Raw genomic sequence first — 18423 nt, 5'->3', positions numbered from 1 at the left:
ATTACAATTGTGTTCGCCAAAAAAAACTATTCGTCTACAAAAGACTCATCAGTGACGCTCAAATCAAAAAAGTTAAAAGGACCAAATAAAGTACGAAGTTGAAGAGCATTGAGGACCAAAAATTCAAAAAAAGTTTTGCCAAATACAGCTAAGGTAATCTATTCCTTGGGTAGAAAATCCTTACTATTTCGTAAAATTTAAAGTTTTGTAAACAGTTGATTTATAATTATGACCATATCAATGATAATTCAAGTGTTGATTACTGGGCTATATAGGAAATTATAGGATTAACGTAAATACCACAAACAATATTGAATAATTTGACTTTAAATTGACTTTTCTCAAAAACCTGTCCCATGAATTTTCTTTACATTTATATTTTATTGTCACTAAAATTTCCGTTTTATTGATACAAAGTTTACAGAGGTTACCAAATTCAGTTTTGCTGTACGACTACTTCAAATGTATATGTTTTATCTAAACACCTTGAAATTAAGATTTCGATACACAATGCAGTCACGACTTTACGGTTTTATACTTTTTCCTTTTGCACACTTTTTTCACGCTTTGCAGAATATTTACCTAAATGTTGTAATAAAAAAAAAACGATTCGGTGACACCCATAAATTTTAAATCAATAAGATGTTAATTACAAAAGCAACAACATATCATTTTTAAAAACAAGTCGTATGACACTATTTTGTAGCCAATAATCAATTAGTTTCATGTAATCCGTAATTGCAAAAACGAGTTTACTTTGGATCAACGCGTTACGTTTGCCCGAATTTGTCCTATACGTTTGCGCGAAACAAATTCCACGATTGCACGAAATTTACCTCTTATAAAACTGCTACATTTGCGTGGAATAATCGAAATTTTTATTATAAATGATTGAAAAGTCGTTGAACATGTATAAACATTATCAAGGATTTATATAGAAACTATATAAATCCTTGATATTATGAATTCTGGAGAAAAAACCCAATATAGATTTTTTTTTTAAATTAACTGAATGACAATGTGAAAATAGATATTGAAGTCTCTGAGACAAACAAATGAAAAAGAAAGACCTTGAAATTCGATAAATATACTTTCCGTGTAGATAATAAAAAAGAAGAAAAGTGGAAACATTTCCTATCGGTTTTATACATCATTGGCTTTCAAATATTCGGCTTTGAGCGTTCCTGATGAAGGTAAATCCAGAAAAGCGCATTAAATTTAAAACGAGTTGTTTCCATTTTTTCCTAGCGATGCACCGAGAAAATATACAAATGTAGAATAAGAACTGATCACAAATGTATAGTTTTGTTTGCGGGAATAAATGAATACAATCGTAAAAATTTCAAGAAAAAAAACAACTTTATTTTATTCACGACTTTGCTTTTACATGGTTAAAAGGGATTGAATCATGTATTTATCAATATGATAAATCTTAACGACATTATCGTAAAGTTCAGATTATTTCAAGGATTAAACACAGATAAAAATAGGGTAAATTACAGGTATACGTAATACCTGTTGTTCGCGCAAACGTAATACCTGTTGTTTGTGCAAACGTTACACTTGTCAAAATTCAAATTGTGGCAAATGTAGGATAGACCTTAAATCATTAAAGTTTAGTTTTCCGTCCTTTTGTCCGATTATTTTTGTTTTGATTGATTGATTGTTATTTTTCAAATGCTGGACACCAAGATATAAATTAGATTTGCCTCTTCTATGTTACGATAATAATGAAGATTTGAGAGAACTCCATTGCAGTCGGAGTCGTTATAATTATTTATTAGCCTCACGGTTTTCACAATATTTTTTTCGGGTTATATTCAGTGTTTTGCAATAAGTATTCTTCATCTACAATCTTTTGCTATATCTTTCAAATGAATACAGACCTAAAATAAAATGCTTCGCTGAGCGCAGTCTGATACGACCGCAGAGGTCGAACCCTGAACAGTTTGGGCAAATTTGGACACAATATTCAAGCTTGATACTGTCTGAATTTGGAATCAAATTTTTGACATAATATAGGTTTCTGACACAAAATAAATGTGGTCAAAGACCTTACAAATCTATTGCGCAATACTGTGCAATTGAAGATTTCTTCTTGAAACTTTTCAAAAATTCGAAATTTGAAAAATTTTGAAAAAAAATATGAATCCCTTAAAAAAATTGAAAAAAAAATCCCCCCCCCCCAACTTTTTGAAACCCCCCTAGGAGCAATAATCCCAAAACTCAATCCCAGCCTTTCGTTTGTAGTATGGAACATTGTAGTACAATTTCAGAGAGATCCATACACTTAAACACAAGTTATTTTCTGGAAACCAGAAAAATGCTTGTTTTTTGCCCTTTTTTGGCCCCTAATTCCTACATGTTTGGGGCAATTAACACCAAACTCAATCACAGCCTTCCCTTTGTTATATGGAACATTGTGGTACAATGTCAGAGAGATCCATACACTTACACACAAGTTATTGTCTGGAAACTAGAAAAATGCTTGTTTTGGGCCCCGTTTTGAGCCCCTAATTCCTAAACGGTTGGGACCATCATCCCCAAAATCAATCCCAGTCTTCCTTTTGTGGTATTGAACCTACTTAAACTAAAGTTATTGTCCGGAAACCAATGTGTCTTCGGACGACGACGCAGACGACGACGACTCAGACGACGACGACATCATACCATTATACGATCCCAAAAAATTTTTTGAGGTCGTATAAAAAAGTTTGAAGGCATTCATGGTTGGATTTTAACAAACTATGAGTTGAAAAAAAGAATTGTTTTGAAGTATATTTGTTTATTTGGTCATAATTTTGTCTACAAATGCTTTTTTGTTTCATCCTGATGTTATCGTGTATACATTTTTTTTACAATTCAATTTGGTTGAAATATATAGCAAATTTCTGGACGTTTATATCATCAGACGATGAAAACTCTTCTCATAAAAATATAACCGAATAAACAAATAAACCTTTGACAATTCTGTACGCGTCGCCAATAAAACTGCATTTGCGACCGTCAAATCGATAAGTGACCTCACGATATTTTTTGAAAATACGTAGTTTTATGGGACATAAATGGCAAAACGTTGTAGGAGACAAATATGTATTGCATAACACTGAAAACGTTATCGGAACATGATTTTGCATCGATTTATCTTTGTGCTAGTTTGTTTGTAAGTATGATTGTTTTGTTTAGCAGATAACAGTTTTTATATAAATTCATATACATTCAGTCAACTTGTAGAGAAAACAGAAACCCCGAAAAAAATGTATAGATAAGTTTCAAGTTAAGTCCTTGAACACACATTTTCAATAATTGATACGGATATATTGATAGTTTCTAATGATTTTTTAACCTACACAAAAACATTCCTCAACAAACAACCAGATGACATAATTTTTTTTAAATTATCTGAACATGAAAAATTCATACATGTACCAAGCTATCAGGTGCTCCCGCTTACCAAAAAGCGAACGTCTTCCTTTTCAGTTTTCTTTTTCGTTGTGAATACAGATAAATTAGTTTATTTGATGATTAACATAAGTAATATTAATAAAAAAAAGTTGCAGCTATTCCTGAAACCAACATGTTTATTAGTCGCACAAATGTTTCATTAACTCTAAAATGAACAGTAAATAAAAAATAAACTATTGGCGGCGACTTTCTATCTGGGATTCTAATTTTTCACCTCTGAAAGATATCAAATTATGGTTCTTCTCCGTCTTCTGGTGACAAAACCCGAAACCACGGAGTTGGAATAGAGTTGATGCCGGCCATCTTCCAAATCACGCATACCGGCATTATGACGCAGTGTTCATTATAACGTAACGTCAAAATGTTTTAATGGGCCGGATAGGCTGTATGGCAGAGAAAATGTTAATTCATATCAGTATCGTTGCACAAATCTTAAGATGCTTTGATCTTTTTTGTGACAATTTTTCATATCAAACTACTCGACTGATGATGGGTTTTTTTTCAGTCGAGTAGAGCAAGAACACAATGACGTCATGAGCCTACGTCATTGGTGTTGTTTAGAAAAACTGCAATAAACAGATTATCAATGATCTACAAAACTTGAGGAGGTTTCTAGGCTACTACTCATTTCAGGGCTGTCGCCCTTCGATAAGATTGCAGCCGAGAAACACCCTCTCATTTGGTTTGTCGTTTTTATAGACTTGTATCAATAGACATGGTTTTCGTGTTATATACCTACGACAAGACTTTATACATCTGTTTATTAGCAAGTTTACGAATGTTTAACGCAATTTTCTAAAATTTTCTCTTGATCTTTCTATAATTTAATTTTACATCTCACGCTACTCGAGTGATTTAATTTTTTTTCAGTCGAGTAGAAAGAGAATGTATGACATTAGCCTATGTCATTGATGTTGCCTAAGAAAATAGCGTTAAACAGTTTATCAATGGTCTTTCAAACTCAAAGATGTTTTTTCTCGTTAACATCTGTCGGTCTTTGATGAGACTGTAGCAAAGAATCACCATCTCACTTGAAAAACAAGAAGAAATAAATGAAATATAATATCAACTCCAATATCATGAATGAAGGATGATTATTCCATTGGTTGTATACGTTATAATACTAATAATCTCTCAAAAAGTTGAAAAATCTGCAATTTCAACAACACATGTGGACACAAACATGCATGGATAGAATCAAGCTCTCAAGACCAATACTAGTTTGATGAAAAATTTCCTTGATCAATGAGTAATTAAATTTCAAACTATCAGCAAACAGGAAGTGGATGTACTGCAGATCTAACAAGATGTGTTGAAACGACATGAAAATCAGCAGAGCGGAACGAAACATAAACTTGATCTGTAACTCATCATGGTAGTCTCACATATCAAAAATCAGCGAAAAATCTGAAGGCGTGTAGAAAAAAAGTCTGTATAACTGTGATTTTCAACAATTTTCAAAGTCTAAAACCCTTAATTTCCGCAAAAATCAGCGGAGCGGAACTAAACTTAAACTTGATCTGTAACTCCTCATGGTTAACTCACATACCAAAAATCAGCCCAATATCTGAAGGCGTTTAAAAAAAAAGTCCGTATAACTGGGATTTTCAACAATTAATCAAAGTCCAAAGCCAGTAATTTCGGCAAAACTTCCCGGAGCAGAACGAAACTTAAACTTGATCTGTAACTCATCATGGTTAACTCACACACCAAAAATCAGCCCAATATCTGAAGGCGTTTAGAAAAAAGTCCGTATAATGGTTTGTAGCGGAATGACGGAATGACGGAATGACGGAATGACAGAATGACGGAATGACAGAATGACGGAATAACGGACAAGGGTAAAACTACATGGCCCCAACAACTTTGTTGCGGGGCCATAAAAATGTATTCTTAAATTCTCTTAGTGTTTTGTCCTTTCTTACATGAACACCTCTTATATAATTTCTAATTTCTTCTTAATGACGTTTCTAAGTGCAGAGCATTCAGTTTGTTTGTTTATTTTCGTGGCAGATTCAAAATGTTCGTTTTCAATGAAAACGAGTGCACAAATGCACATCTGTCTCCAACCACTGACATGAATTCAGTCACATTGGTTGCCTTTAATCGTGCCATACTATTAAAAGAGGTGCATAACTGTTTACTGAAATATACTTAAATTGACCATTCGGTTTCAGAGGACAATCGGAAAAAACAATTATGTATGACTACGGCCAATGCATAATTCAGATCTATGAGATATGCTCGTGTATAACATACATAACACATTTTTTTTTTATTTTGCCTATCTTCCGGCGTCATTACGTACCTGACAAATCAATTGTAAAGTTTGTCCAGCCTCCAGTGTCATTACAAACAGACTTCGCTTTCACCTACGTAATTTAAATTTAGATATTTTTAATATACATGTATACCACCATTTATAAAATACATATTTAAGGAAAGCCAACAAACATATCACAGTAGATGCTGTTATAACAGGTAAAATGTAGTCAGTAATTTTAAGAATGATATATTTTAAAATCAAACATTCTTTTGCAGATCTTTGATAAATTCTTTTATATTTCTTCATAACATTTATTGTACTCGGGACGATTTAGTGCTTTGCGTATTTTATAGACACCCGTATATTGTTAAAGTATATGTTGCTAGATGTCTTTTTGGTTAGTGTGATCTTGATTTGCCTTCTCATTGTTGTATCTTCCATACCTCTTATTATGCATGTGTAACCTTCTTGTTGCTGGAGGGACACATGTGTCCGCAGACTGTGCCGGAGGTACACATATGTCCATATTTGTATTAATGCAAACACTTTTTCACAACTGTATATATTTCAAATAAAACAAAATCACTAGCTAGATAAGTTTGGACTAACCAATGATATCAGCAATATGAGACCAACCTTTGCATTGTTTTGACACAAACCAAAGATAACATGCATCTACTACTAGGACTATTATTTTTTTAAAGGTATAATAAATACTGTAAAGGCGTAGTAGTAAACATAAATCAAAAGACTATGCTATATTAGCTTTTAAACGGAACATAGGCTGATTGACTTTAAACAAAACCCAGGATAAGCGGTTACAATATCAAATCGAAAAAAAAACATCGACGGTCTGAAAACAATTTCCGGTTATGAATCAAATTCAAATCTGATACTTTTCAATTTGCAATTGCGAACGTCTGATTCATCCAATAATAAGGAATTCCGAGACAATACGAATTTTGACTACAAAAAAAAGAAGCGGAATCAAACTCATTAAAGATACCATGATTTAACATTTTTACGTCTACAAAAGTTTTAGTCAACAAAAGTCTCATCGAGAAACGGGAACAGGATCGTGGAAACGGAAACAGGTCAAACGTATTTTGTATAACTTTGACGATAAAGGATGATCAGTTGCCGGCTTTGGTAACGACAATTCAAAAAGGTATCATTGAAATCTTTAAATACGAAACATGAAATGTTGGACTACTAGTACATTGCATCAGTGTTTGAATCGTAGGGATTGTTTTACGCCTGACATGAATTCGGAATAGAACCGAAATGTTTATTGGAATCAAACACTAAGTGACGATGGTATGAAGAAATTGATTTCTGAAACTCTCTGAAAAGGTGTTTGAACGAAAGATAAAATGAACTTGTATGCATAAAAACTTATTGTACACTATTGGAAGGTAGCGATTAAATACGAAATAGTTTTAAACATCGTCAATGAAACATCGTCAAGGCAGTTTTGATAAGCAAAATTGTTCTGACACCGCCATTCTGTACGACCATGTTCAAACAGATTGGAATACCGAAGTATAATAATACCAATCAAGATCTAGTTTTCAATCTACGTTTGTCCAAAATCTCTTTCAAGTGTAAAAAGAAAACCAGAAACATTTGAAATGGTTCTCGAATATTTCAATCTTTTACTCGATATTGACACGGATGAAGGACTTGAAACTAGGATGTATGACAAACGTGATGGTTTCACCTTTCCAGTTGTCAATCTCTGATTCAGTAACGTATCATCTGCCCCGTCGTGCGATGCTAGTGCACTTCATTAACAGGGATGTACTTCTCACACAAAAACGAGACTACATAAGTTTTACGGTCACCATCACAGATTAACCAGTACGATGTGTCTGTGTCTCAACTCACTAGCGATATGTTTTATGGTCCCAGAACTTCAGATATCAAAATAGTCGTCGTTTTATCTGAAATTTTACTGATTGCGTCTAATTCTTGATTGTGACATTATGATTGTGTGTGGATTCGCATGGCGACTAATAATTGCATAGCAGGAGATGCTTTCCCTGTCGATGCATCCGGCCTCGATCCTTTTGGAGTTCATGCGATTACCCCATCTTTTATTTTTACTTTGATTTGTATCTTCTTAATCAGTTTTTGCGATTGGAACTACATTAACTGTTGCCAAATTGAAAAAAGGGTTTCTTCTCATCAGTCAAAGAAATATAGGTGGATTTGATTTGAAAAAAGGGAATATTCCCCAAGGTAAATGAAGAATTGGCAGAATTGTAGGCTTCGTGCCAGTAGAGGACAATTTCAATTTTCTAAGATATGATTGTCCATAAACAGGAAACAGACCAGAACTTTCAATTTTCTTTTTCCGTCGAATGTAATCGTTAACAGCAAATAGCTCATATAATGACACATACTATGCCTTTTACAACAAAGGACCTTGAAAATTATATTGAACCGATCAGATTTTGTAAAAATATAAAATTAGAATTTAACATGAATTGTTATGAATACTAGACATCTTGAAATAATTTTCTAAATAAACTGAATGGCTACATTTTTCTCAAAATGTTTCATAATATTTTAATTTCTCTGGCATCTGAAGTGTTGATACTCGAGAAAATATTTACCTTAATTGCATTAATAAATTTGAAAATTTTGATCTTTACACTTACTATTCAAAATATCTTACTCTGTGAAGAACCACACCGAAGATGGTATCATCAAAATGCTAGACTTTGATCGACAGCATTTTCAGTTTAGTGGATTAAATATGTCAACATACAGTCGGTGTTCTAATATTCGAATAGGTACTAATTGTGCACAACTGCTGGCCAACTTGTTTTGTACTCATGTAAAGCAGAATTCAAGCAGAACCTTCTCAAAGATAAAAAGACAAAACATCTTGCAAAGTTCTTTATTTTATTTTCAGATATATTGATTTGTTCTGTACATCCTACCAGAGATGGGCAGGATTACTGACAAATGTAATAGATTAATAATCGATTACTTGAAGGATTTTTGTGCAATCGATTAAGAATCGATTACTCAGATTTTTGTATTCGATAACTTTATCAAAAGTAATTACATTACTTTTCGATTACTGTCAATTTCATGCTACACAATGATATAAAAAAATAACAAAGAAAGTTAAACACAATTCTGTTGTTCAGCGTATTTATAGTTGAAATTTAGAACTTTACAAGAACAGCTTTTAAAGCATTGTTTCCAAATGCTATGTTGACAGTGGTTTTTTAGATGAAAGCTTAAGCTTTTACCAAGGATTCGACCTATTTAAACATTCTTGAGTGGGTGATTACAAACATGAGAACATTTTTGAAATGACAACGACCATTGCATCAATTGCTTCTGTATGTTGTAAGTCATTTTCTCCATATTTTGCCAATTGTTGCTGTCATACTGACTTGACTTTGGTTTTTTGTTTTTACTCATTATTAAACAGGTATATTTGAATATAATTCATTGCAATTTAGGAGGTTTCCTCTGAAAAATATATATAAAAAAGTAGATAAGTTCAGTTAATTTTAAAGATGGAAATTTCTAATTTCTAAATACATGAATGAATTTATCCTTTTGTTTGGATAACCTTCCTAATAACAGGTTATAAAACTGCCAATGGAGAACAATTTATAACCTAGGGCTATATAATGTAAATTTATCATTTATTTAGACATAATTGAAATAAAAAAAAAGTCTGTATCTCATTAATTAGAAGTTTATGATCATCTGATTAGTAAAAACAAAAAGGTTGTTGAGAATTTTTTATTCTCCATTCAAAATTATAAACAACATATATTTTTAGTGTCAATATGGGATTCATGTATCTGTTACCGAACAAGAATTGCAGTGCATTGGTTCACTGTCAAAAGAATTTTGTATACTCTTTTAATTTTTATATCATAACATTATGAAGAATCAACAGTTTATCATTTCTAAGCTAAAATTCTAACTCTTATTGAAAATTATGCTTTAAGGAATTTCATCACAAATAAGCTTACTACTTCAATGTAGTACAGAACTTATTTTCTTATTCTTGATATAAAAGGTCTTAAAATATTGACAAGCATTGAAAGTCTTTTGTTTCAAAAGCTTAAAACACGTACAGTACAATTTGTTAGGAGATCTGGTTAATCATAATGCAGCTTCAGACAACAGATCTGAATAAGGGGGGCCTCGGTGGCCGAGTGGTCTAAGTAGTTACTACTGTAATCACTAGCCAGTCAACACTGAGGTTGTGAGTTCGAACCCCGCTCGTGCGGGTGCACTCGACTCCAATCTGAATTGACTAGGATTGTCAGTTTTCTTATCGAAGGTCGGTGGTTTTCTCCGGGCACTCCGGCTTCCTCCACCAATAAAAACTGGCCGCCACGAAATAGCCCAAAAGCGGTGCTTAAAAGTGGCGTTAAAACACCAAAAAATCAAATCAAATCTGAATAAGGTATTTGATAAACTTTCAAGTATTATTAATAATTCTAATTTATATGTACTATAAACTGATAAATAATGCAGTTGTTTATTTTCATTTAAACTAGGTCATATTTCATCGACCTATTTTACAGAAGTAATCGAAATGTAATCAAAAAGTAATCGATGAATACATCATAATTTTTGCTGTAATTGATTAAATTACGATTACATGTAATCAAAAATGTTGTCGATTACAGATTACTGTAGATTACTTGAAAAAATGTAATCAATTACAATCGATTACGATTACCGATTACGATTAACCCATCCCTACATCCTACTTAACTTGAGATTAAGTATACTACCAAAAGTAGAAGGTCTGCTTTATTTCTTGATCTTTCCTTCAAAATTGTCACAGATGGACGACTCCAAACTAGAATCTATGACAAACGTGAAGATTTCAACTTTCGAATTGTCAACTTCCCATTTCTCAACAGCAACATACTATCTGTTCCATCATAAAGTTTACATATCTCAGTTAATAAGCTACGATCGTGCATATTCACATACTTTGAATTTTTGAAATACTAAGGCTTTTCTATCTCAGGAATAGATTACCTTAGCTGGCAAAACTTTTAGGAATTTTTGGTCCTCAATGTTCTTCAACTTCGTACTTTATTTGGCCTTTTTTAATTTTTTTTTATTCGAGCGTCACTGATGAGTCTTTTGTAGACGAAATGCGCGTCTGGCGCAAATACAAAATTTCAATCCTGGTATCTATGATGAGTTTATTTCGGACTCTGGGAATGTGATGAATATATTCATCTCTGTTCCTCAACGTAGACGCAGTCATGGTAATCGTTATTATACATCACTTACTCTTAATGATGTCTCTTTCTATAAAATTCAGTCATTTTACAAAAGCCTTTGGGTACTCATCATCTTCGCACGAAGTTTTATTCACTAGTCCTTTCAAAACTTCATTATTTGTAAAACTTATGCTTAGAAACCACTGTAACAAACCCCATTCAAACCAATACAAACTTACAGCTATACTCTCGGATATTGCAAGTCACATCCTTTTCAGAACCTTTCGCATCGGAAAAGATAAAAAGGAGAAAAAGATCCTTTCTAAATCTTTCCTTTGACAGCAAAGCCAACACTTGGGCAATCTACTTCATCATAAATCAGTTCTCTAGAAAATACCTCCCTACTTTAAAGATCAGTCTGTACCTATAATCTCTTATGCCTATACCAAACCAATTGCAACTAATATTTTTAATTCCAAATACATGTTGCATGATCTCAATTTCGACGATTTTAAGTCTCAACCTCCTGATTGCACCTGTGCTACCTTCCCATTCATATATTACCCGGCTGGCCACTGCTGACCTGAAAATTGTCAGTAACAGTTCTCTGCGAAATGTAATGTAATGAGGTTTAATTGCGATGGGGTCCTATCGCCTGTCCATTACATAAGTTTATGAGATTTGTGAATATTCCAGGTGTTAATTTGAAATCAGATTATTTCTTCATTTTACACCAAGATTCCGTTCAAAGTGTATTTGTAATGTATATGTAATTGAAAAAAAATATATAGTTATACATCAGCCATAGAAAAAAATTATTTCTATACTGAAATAAGCTTCAAAACTTGAAGCTTTGATAGTATGTTGTGCGGTCGGATGAGTCACTACACCAACGAATGCTAATGTTAATGACAGGGTATGGAACTCACATGGTTGTTAAAAAAGTTATATCAACAAAGAGGCTACGTTGTGGATTCAGTCGAAAAAAGGCTACAAGTGCAGAAGCATTTATTGTGTAAAAGATGGTTATAGAGGGGTAATGTCTGCATTAACGGTATGCAATTCATGTATTGTGCAGTAAGAATCGATTCTAAAACCTAAGTTCAATGATTACAGGTAAATGTATTTCAGATCCATCCGTCCTTTGTCACATCAAAATTACATTTTTTTATATAAATCTATACCTGCAGAATATTTTTTCTCAATGTCTATGTTTGATAGTACCGGTATATGAATGTATATATATAGGATTGTCTTTTAATTATGATTGAAAGTTAAGCATATCCAAAATCAACGTCAGCTCTCATGTTGTCCCATGAGACGGTCTGTCGAAAGGTAATTTTGCTTAAACACAGGTTTCCAGAGTTATAAAGCCATTATTTAGTATATGGATTTATCTCTGATTTTTTAAGCATGCCTTGGCCGTAAAGTAGTTGTTCATCAACAAAAACTTTAGAAAACTTTCAAAAATTTTGGGAACCGTTCATAAAATAAGAGATACTATTTTTCTACACTTTTGAAACTTTTTACTCAATAGTGCATGAAGAACTATAATGACAGGCTAGTCTGCACAACTAATTGACATATGCATTTCATTCTGTATATTGTTGACACATATAATGTACGAAGGGTGTTGATCTGTCGGTCACTAATAAAGTAAATAAAGTATTTCGCTATTATCGTCTCAAGTTTTCTTCTTCATTATTCTTCATTTATAATGTCTTTTAAAATAAACTAACATAATGAAATAGAAGTATATACAGAGTTTTATAGATTTAAACATAACATGTGATTGAAATATTGACTATCTCCGTGAATCTCGGGGAAAATGTTCAAAAACTTGCAAATTTGGAAATTATGATAAGACTATTGATTTGTCATTGATCGGAATATGATTTAAAATTTGCCTTACAAATATATTTGTTCAATAAATTTTGAAGTGACTTGTTGAATTATTTCGTCTAGAGATAGAATCACATCAATTGATATTCACCAATTTTTAATTGGCAGTCGAAATAAACATTCCAACACATGACATCATTGCAAGGTCAGAAGGAAAAATCTTTTAGAGAATGAAGTGATTTGCTAATACAAATTTGACCAATTAAGGCAAACTAAATAATGATAAAAAATACACGTTAAACTTTCATGCAACCTGGAAGAGATTGGTACCCGCCCCTTGTCCTTCTATTCACTTAAAATAGTCTTGATGCATTCTTCAAGTGCTGACCATATTGAACGTCCATTTTTCGTATCAAAATGAAAACCCACATCTAATTTGATTTGCACTACTAGAAATAAGACAGTGAAGAGAGAGAGGTCGGGAGTCAATTGATGTATATTAACTTTTACAAGGCATATTTACCAAAGTTACTGTTAATACAACAGTATGTCACCCCAAGCATAAAGGTTCTTTTTAAACCAGGCATGGATAATCATATATGGGCCTGGTATTTTTGATGAGTTTTTACAAAGAGTACATGAGTCTCATGAAAGCAAAAAATATTATGTATGCAGCACTTTTAAATGTGATAGTGTTTTAAAATCGTACCTGTGTAGTGAATACACATCCGTATGCATCCCTGCTCACTCTCATTATAATGTACTTCCTACCATGCTGTAATAAACACGTGTGCAACATGACGAGATATTCTCTCTGTTACGAGTTACCAATGTCAACTTCATAAAGCTAAATTCTATGACATTATAATGTTTTAATGTATCAATTGTTTGCAATCAGCGAAAATTTGTAACAATGCTTGCATACTTAAGATGTGACTATTTGTTGTTAGTTATACATCTAAATACAATCTAAACTATTTGTTGCATGATTTAAGTCTACTAGGTTTTCTTCTTTTAATTTTACTCTCATTGATATTATCAATACATCTATTTGCAATTATTAAATGATATGAGCAAATCAATCAGCCCTAATACGGATAAATCAGCATGTGCAATACTGATGACGTTGCCCTGTCGATATAAATCAAAGAGTTAATATCGCTTTTCGGACAGGGCCAATACGGAAAAAGCCGTATTGGCCCATGGGCTAATACGGGACGTTCACTTCCGGTTTTAATTTTCTCACGCCTAAGCTTACTTAACTTTGGACGTATCGTTGTGCATAAAATACATTTGTATCATATTTTCTAACTTAATATCATAAAAAAAGTTTAAATGATGTTCAGTGTTTTGTAACGTCTTGAAACGGAAATATTTCACATCCTTTTCGAGTACGACTTTCAATTATTATCACTGTTTCATTATTTGTAATGACGATTCAAGAGTAAGAAAAGTTAAAATGTCTGATTTATTCTTCCCAGCTACTTTATATTTGCTAGATAAAATGAATCGTAATAGCATAAGATTAAGTACTTGGACGAGAAATCAGAAATTACATCTGACAAGTTGACAAAAAGCCAACGTGAATGCGAAAAGACAAGTTCAGATATATCTTCTTCACAGTAAGTTTCTTAGTTTAATCGAATAATTAAAATCATTTAATAAAAGTGTTATGAACTGGCTGTTTCTGTATTGGCCTTGTTATAGATTCTCGATCAGCTGTATTGGCCCTGTTATAGATTCTCGATCAGCTGTATTGGCCCTCGACTCTTCGAGTCTCGGGTCCAATACAGATAACCTCGAATCTATAACAGGGCCAATACAGAAACAGCCAGTTAATAACACTATAGTATTACCTACTTTTGCACTGAACTTGGAAAAGTAGGGCTGCATGTTTTGACTAACTCTTGGGCACTGAACATAAGACATGTCATTCCAATTATACTGGTCCACTATTTTCTCGTCTAAACCTAGAAGTAGAAAAACCCTTGTTAAGTGTTTCAGTGTTACGACCAGAACCGAATTATTTCATATCGTAGTAAATAATTATAGATACATATATGTTATAATGAAAGTCCAAATAACTGTCCATTTCTGGTAAATAATCGAGCGGAGGTCCAGAGGACCGACGCCCATTATTTTTATACGAATGGACAGTTAATTGGACTTTTTCTAACTTAAAATACACCTTAATAATTGAAATTAATCTTCAGAGTAAAATTTCTAATAATTTTATATACTTTTGTTATGGTTTTCCTTTCATTTTCCAGCGTTGAACGCAATAATCCGCAGGCAGAATATCAATAAACTCATCATAGATACCAGCATTGAAATTGTGTACGCCAGACGCGCGTTTCGTCTACAAAAGACTCGTCAGTGACGCTCAAATAAAAAATGTTAAAAAGACCAAATATAATACGAAGTTGAAGAGCATGGAGGACAAAAATTTAAGATAAAGCTGACCTTCTACTCACTCAAGGAGTCCATCCAACTTTGTTATACGCACGTATTTCTTTTAGTGAAAATGCAAGGATATTTATTTGTGTCACAGCTACAGAAGAATTCAACTGAGTTAAAACAGTTTATATTTTGTAGATGAATAGTTGGGAAATGGCACGCAATGCGTAGTATTCATATTGACCCGCTTAAATACTATCTGTGACATAATTTCAGCCAGGAAATGCAGCTGAAAATAACGTTTTAATTATAGAATTATTTTAACTATAATTCTAATAGATCTTAGATGTGCTGTGCATCATTGACTACGGATATTGTTGTTGAATTCTAGCGAATACGATTCTTTATTTTAAACGATGGAATAACGATTCCCAAAAAAACACTGTTTGTTGATAATGAGATACTTGGTGTACATTGTTTTACTATGATGAAATCTAGCAGCAGCCGTTTTAGTAAGTTTGTATCTTCATTCGATATCGCGTAACGTCCTTCAGAAATATTTACATGGATAAACACTTTTTTTTAAAGTGCCAATCTAAATATCCAAAGGGCAAAACGTACGGATGAATAAAGATGAACAATAGAAAATAACGCCCCATTCCTGAAAATTTATGAAGCTTTTGAACAAAAGATTTACGTCATAGGTGTATTTTCACATTTATTCAATATAACGTGACCTCCTTCAGAAATATTTCGATTGGTGAACACTTTTTTGAAAAGTGCCCATTGAAATATCCAAAGGCCAAAACATCCGAATGAATGAAGATGAACAATGGAAAATAACTCTCCATTCCTGAAAAATAATGGAGCTTTAGAACAAAATATTGGCGTCATAGGTGTAATTTTACATATATGCTATATATAAAGTATGACAAAAATACCGACCTCCAAGGCAAATTAAAAAAAAAGGGAAGTCCATAAAAACTGAAAAAAAAACCGCTAGCAATCAACAGAACAAGTGAAAAACAACTGCCATATTCCTGACTTGGTATATGATGAGGAGATAAACTGTTATGGGTCATCATGACTGATTGCATTATCATAGGTGGTTTAACTTGTGAACTTTAACTAAAATGTGATATTGTATGATACATGACTGGAAAGAATAAAGACAGACAGGCGAAAAAAAAGATTATTTCTACTTTCCCGCAAACTAGTCCCGTTAATTATCACTGAACTGTAAAAAAAAACCTGATTACCGTATCCTTTCCTTGGTAAAACAAAAATTAGATAAAGAAATCAAGAGGACAATCGTCAACCATGAAACGAAGAAACAAAGATGCCACCATTACCAAAGAAAAATGGTTGAACAGCCAATCAACAGTCCACAAAACACGACACCGAAATATAAGCGCTAACACTACCACTACCCAACACGGGGGCTGACTACGGGAATTTAGCTTGATTTCATAAACGTAGACGTTGCTAACTAACACTTATGAATTATGTCGTTAGATTATATAGCAATGGGTAGCCATTGAATAAACACGATCTATACACAAAGCATTTATCTAATTTACGTAACATTTATAGTATCGTGACTGAAGGGAAAGTGGTTCAACATGGAAACGAAGTAAAAGCAATACGTGCCGGCAACAGAGCACCAGTAACGAAGCTATGGAAAAAATTTCAGAAGCTAATGGAGAATCCGGACAACGTTGAAATGGAGGAGTCAAAGCCATAGAGGATACCGTAAACCAGAAACTGAAGATGATAGAAGTCCTACAAAAGATGACAATGAACAAGACATTGCAGACTCTGACGAGTATATGTTTAATTTAGACAGTAAACTTAGGCAAATACGAAAACTTACGCAAACAATTAAATAAAAAAAAACTTCAGATTTACAAGTACAGTCAACAATGAACGCTAACGCTGAAAGCTATACACCTAGATTAAAAACACTTATCAAACAAACACATCAGCCGTTTACTCAATAAGCGCTAGAGTAAGTATTCTATTGGAGGAAAATCATACCGTAAATAAATCACGCTACTTCCCTGGCCCGAATTTACAAACATACAATAGTCAAGAAGAATATTCGCACATGCAACCATCAGCCAACCACCAAATATATTTAGTAGTAACCATAGACTAAATTAGAATTACCAAAATTTGACGGGGATGTTTTATAGTGGAGCACATTTTGGGACTCATACGAATCTACCATACATAATAATAGTAGCCTAACACTAAAACAGAAATTCAGTTAATTCAAAGCCCAGCTTTTAGTAACCGCCACACAAGCCATAACAGGATTTGCGTTTACGCACGCCAATTACGAGACAGCCGTTTGCTTAGAGAGAGATTTGGACACACACAAAAAATTATAAACGCATACATGAAAGCTTTAATGGATCTTCCCTCACCGTCAAATGAATTGAATAGCTTAAGAAGTTATGGAGACTACATAGAATCGTACGGAAGATGTCTTTAATGTTTGGGTCAAACACAAGCACAAGAAATGTATGGCGCGCTACTAGTACCTTTTATTATAAGTAAACTACCAGTAGAAACAAGGAAAAGTATTTCCCGTGAATATAATAGCGATCATATAAATCTAAGCAACCTAAGAAAAGCCATTATAAAAGAAGTATCAATTCTTGAAGCGGGACAATTTACCGACCATGACCATGACGGATTACATGCTACTGCAGTATTTCTGACCGAAGCTCATCATAAGAATCAGTAAAATTTCAATGCAAACAATGCACGCTCCATAATAAAAAAACGTCAATTCATATATTGCACCGGTATACATTTTTCAGGAGAATGCACGAAAATCTCTGATGTTAATGCAAGATTGGATATCGTTAAGCAAAAAAAAAATGATTTAATTGTCTAGGAAATCACGGTGATTCCAATTGTAAATCGCGTAACAGATGTAAGATATGCAACAGGAAACATGACGCTAGCATATGTGGAGGACACGTTACAGATGAAAAAAACCCAAAAAACTTGGAGAAACCGGCCGCTGTAAACTTGGTAAAACTGAAGAACCAGAAACCACAGTTATGTTTATCTCACAGCATCACGCAAGCGTTTTATTGAAAACAGCTATAGCACCAGTATCCGGGGAAACAGACAGCAGAAGCTAATATACTATTTGACGAAGGTGCCCAACGTTCATTTATTAATAATAAATTACAGATAAGACCAAGTGGAAGG

At 33.2% G+C, this 18423-nt stretch overlaps 1 protein-coding gene across 1 annotated transcript in view; it reads right to left on the bottom strand.

Annotated features, from left to right (window-relative positions):
- LOC127698929 (uncharacterized) overlaps positions 1 to 18423 on the bottom strand; it is a 500671-nt gene that overhangs the window by 291295 nt on the left and 190953 nt on the right. Inside the window, exons 8-10 of the mRNA XM_052202662.1 lie at positions 14659 to 14768; positions 13508 to 13573; positions 5774 to 5837 (exon numbers count right to left, since the gene is read on the bottom strand). Coding sequence (XP_052058622.1) covers positions 5774 to 5837; positions 13508 to 13573; positions 14659 to 14768 — 240 coding nt within the window. The remainder of the gene's footprint in view (positions 1 to 5773; positions 5838 to 13507; positions 13574 to 14658; positions 14769 to 18423) is intronic.

Source organism: Mytilus californianus, unplaced genomic scaffold, assembly GCF_021869535.1.
Source record: "Mytilus californianus isolate M0D057914Y unplaced genomic scaffold, xbMytCali1.0.p SCAF_4, whole genome shotgun sequence".
NCBI classification, from domain to species: domain Eukaryota; kingdom Metazoa; phylum Mollusca; class Bivalvia; order Mytilida; family Mytilidae; genus Mytilus; species Mytilus californianus.
This window is presented reverse-complemented; position numbering and strand designations above follow the sequence as displayed.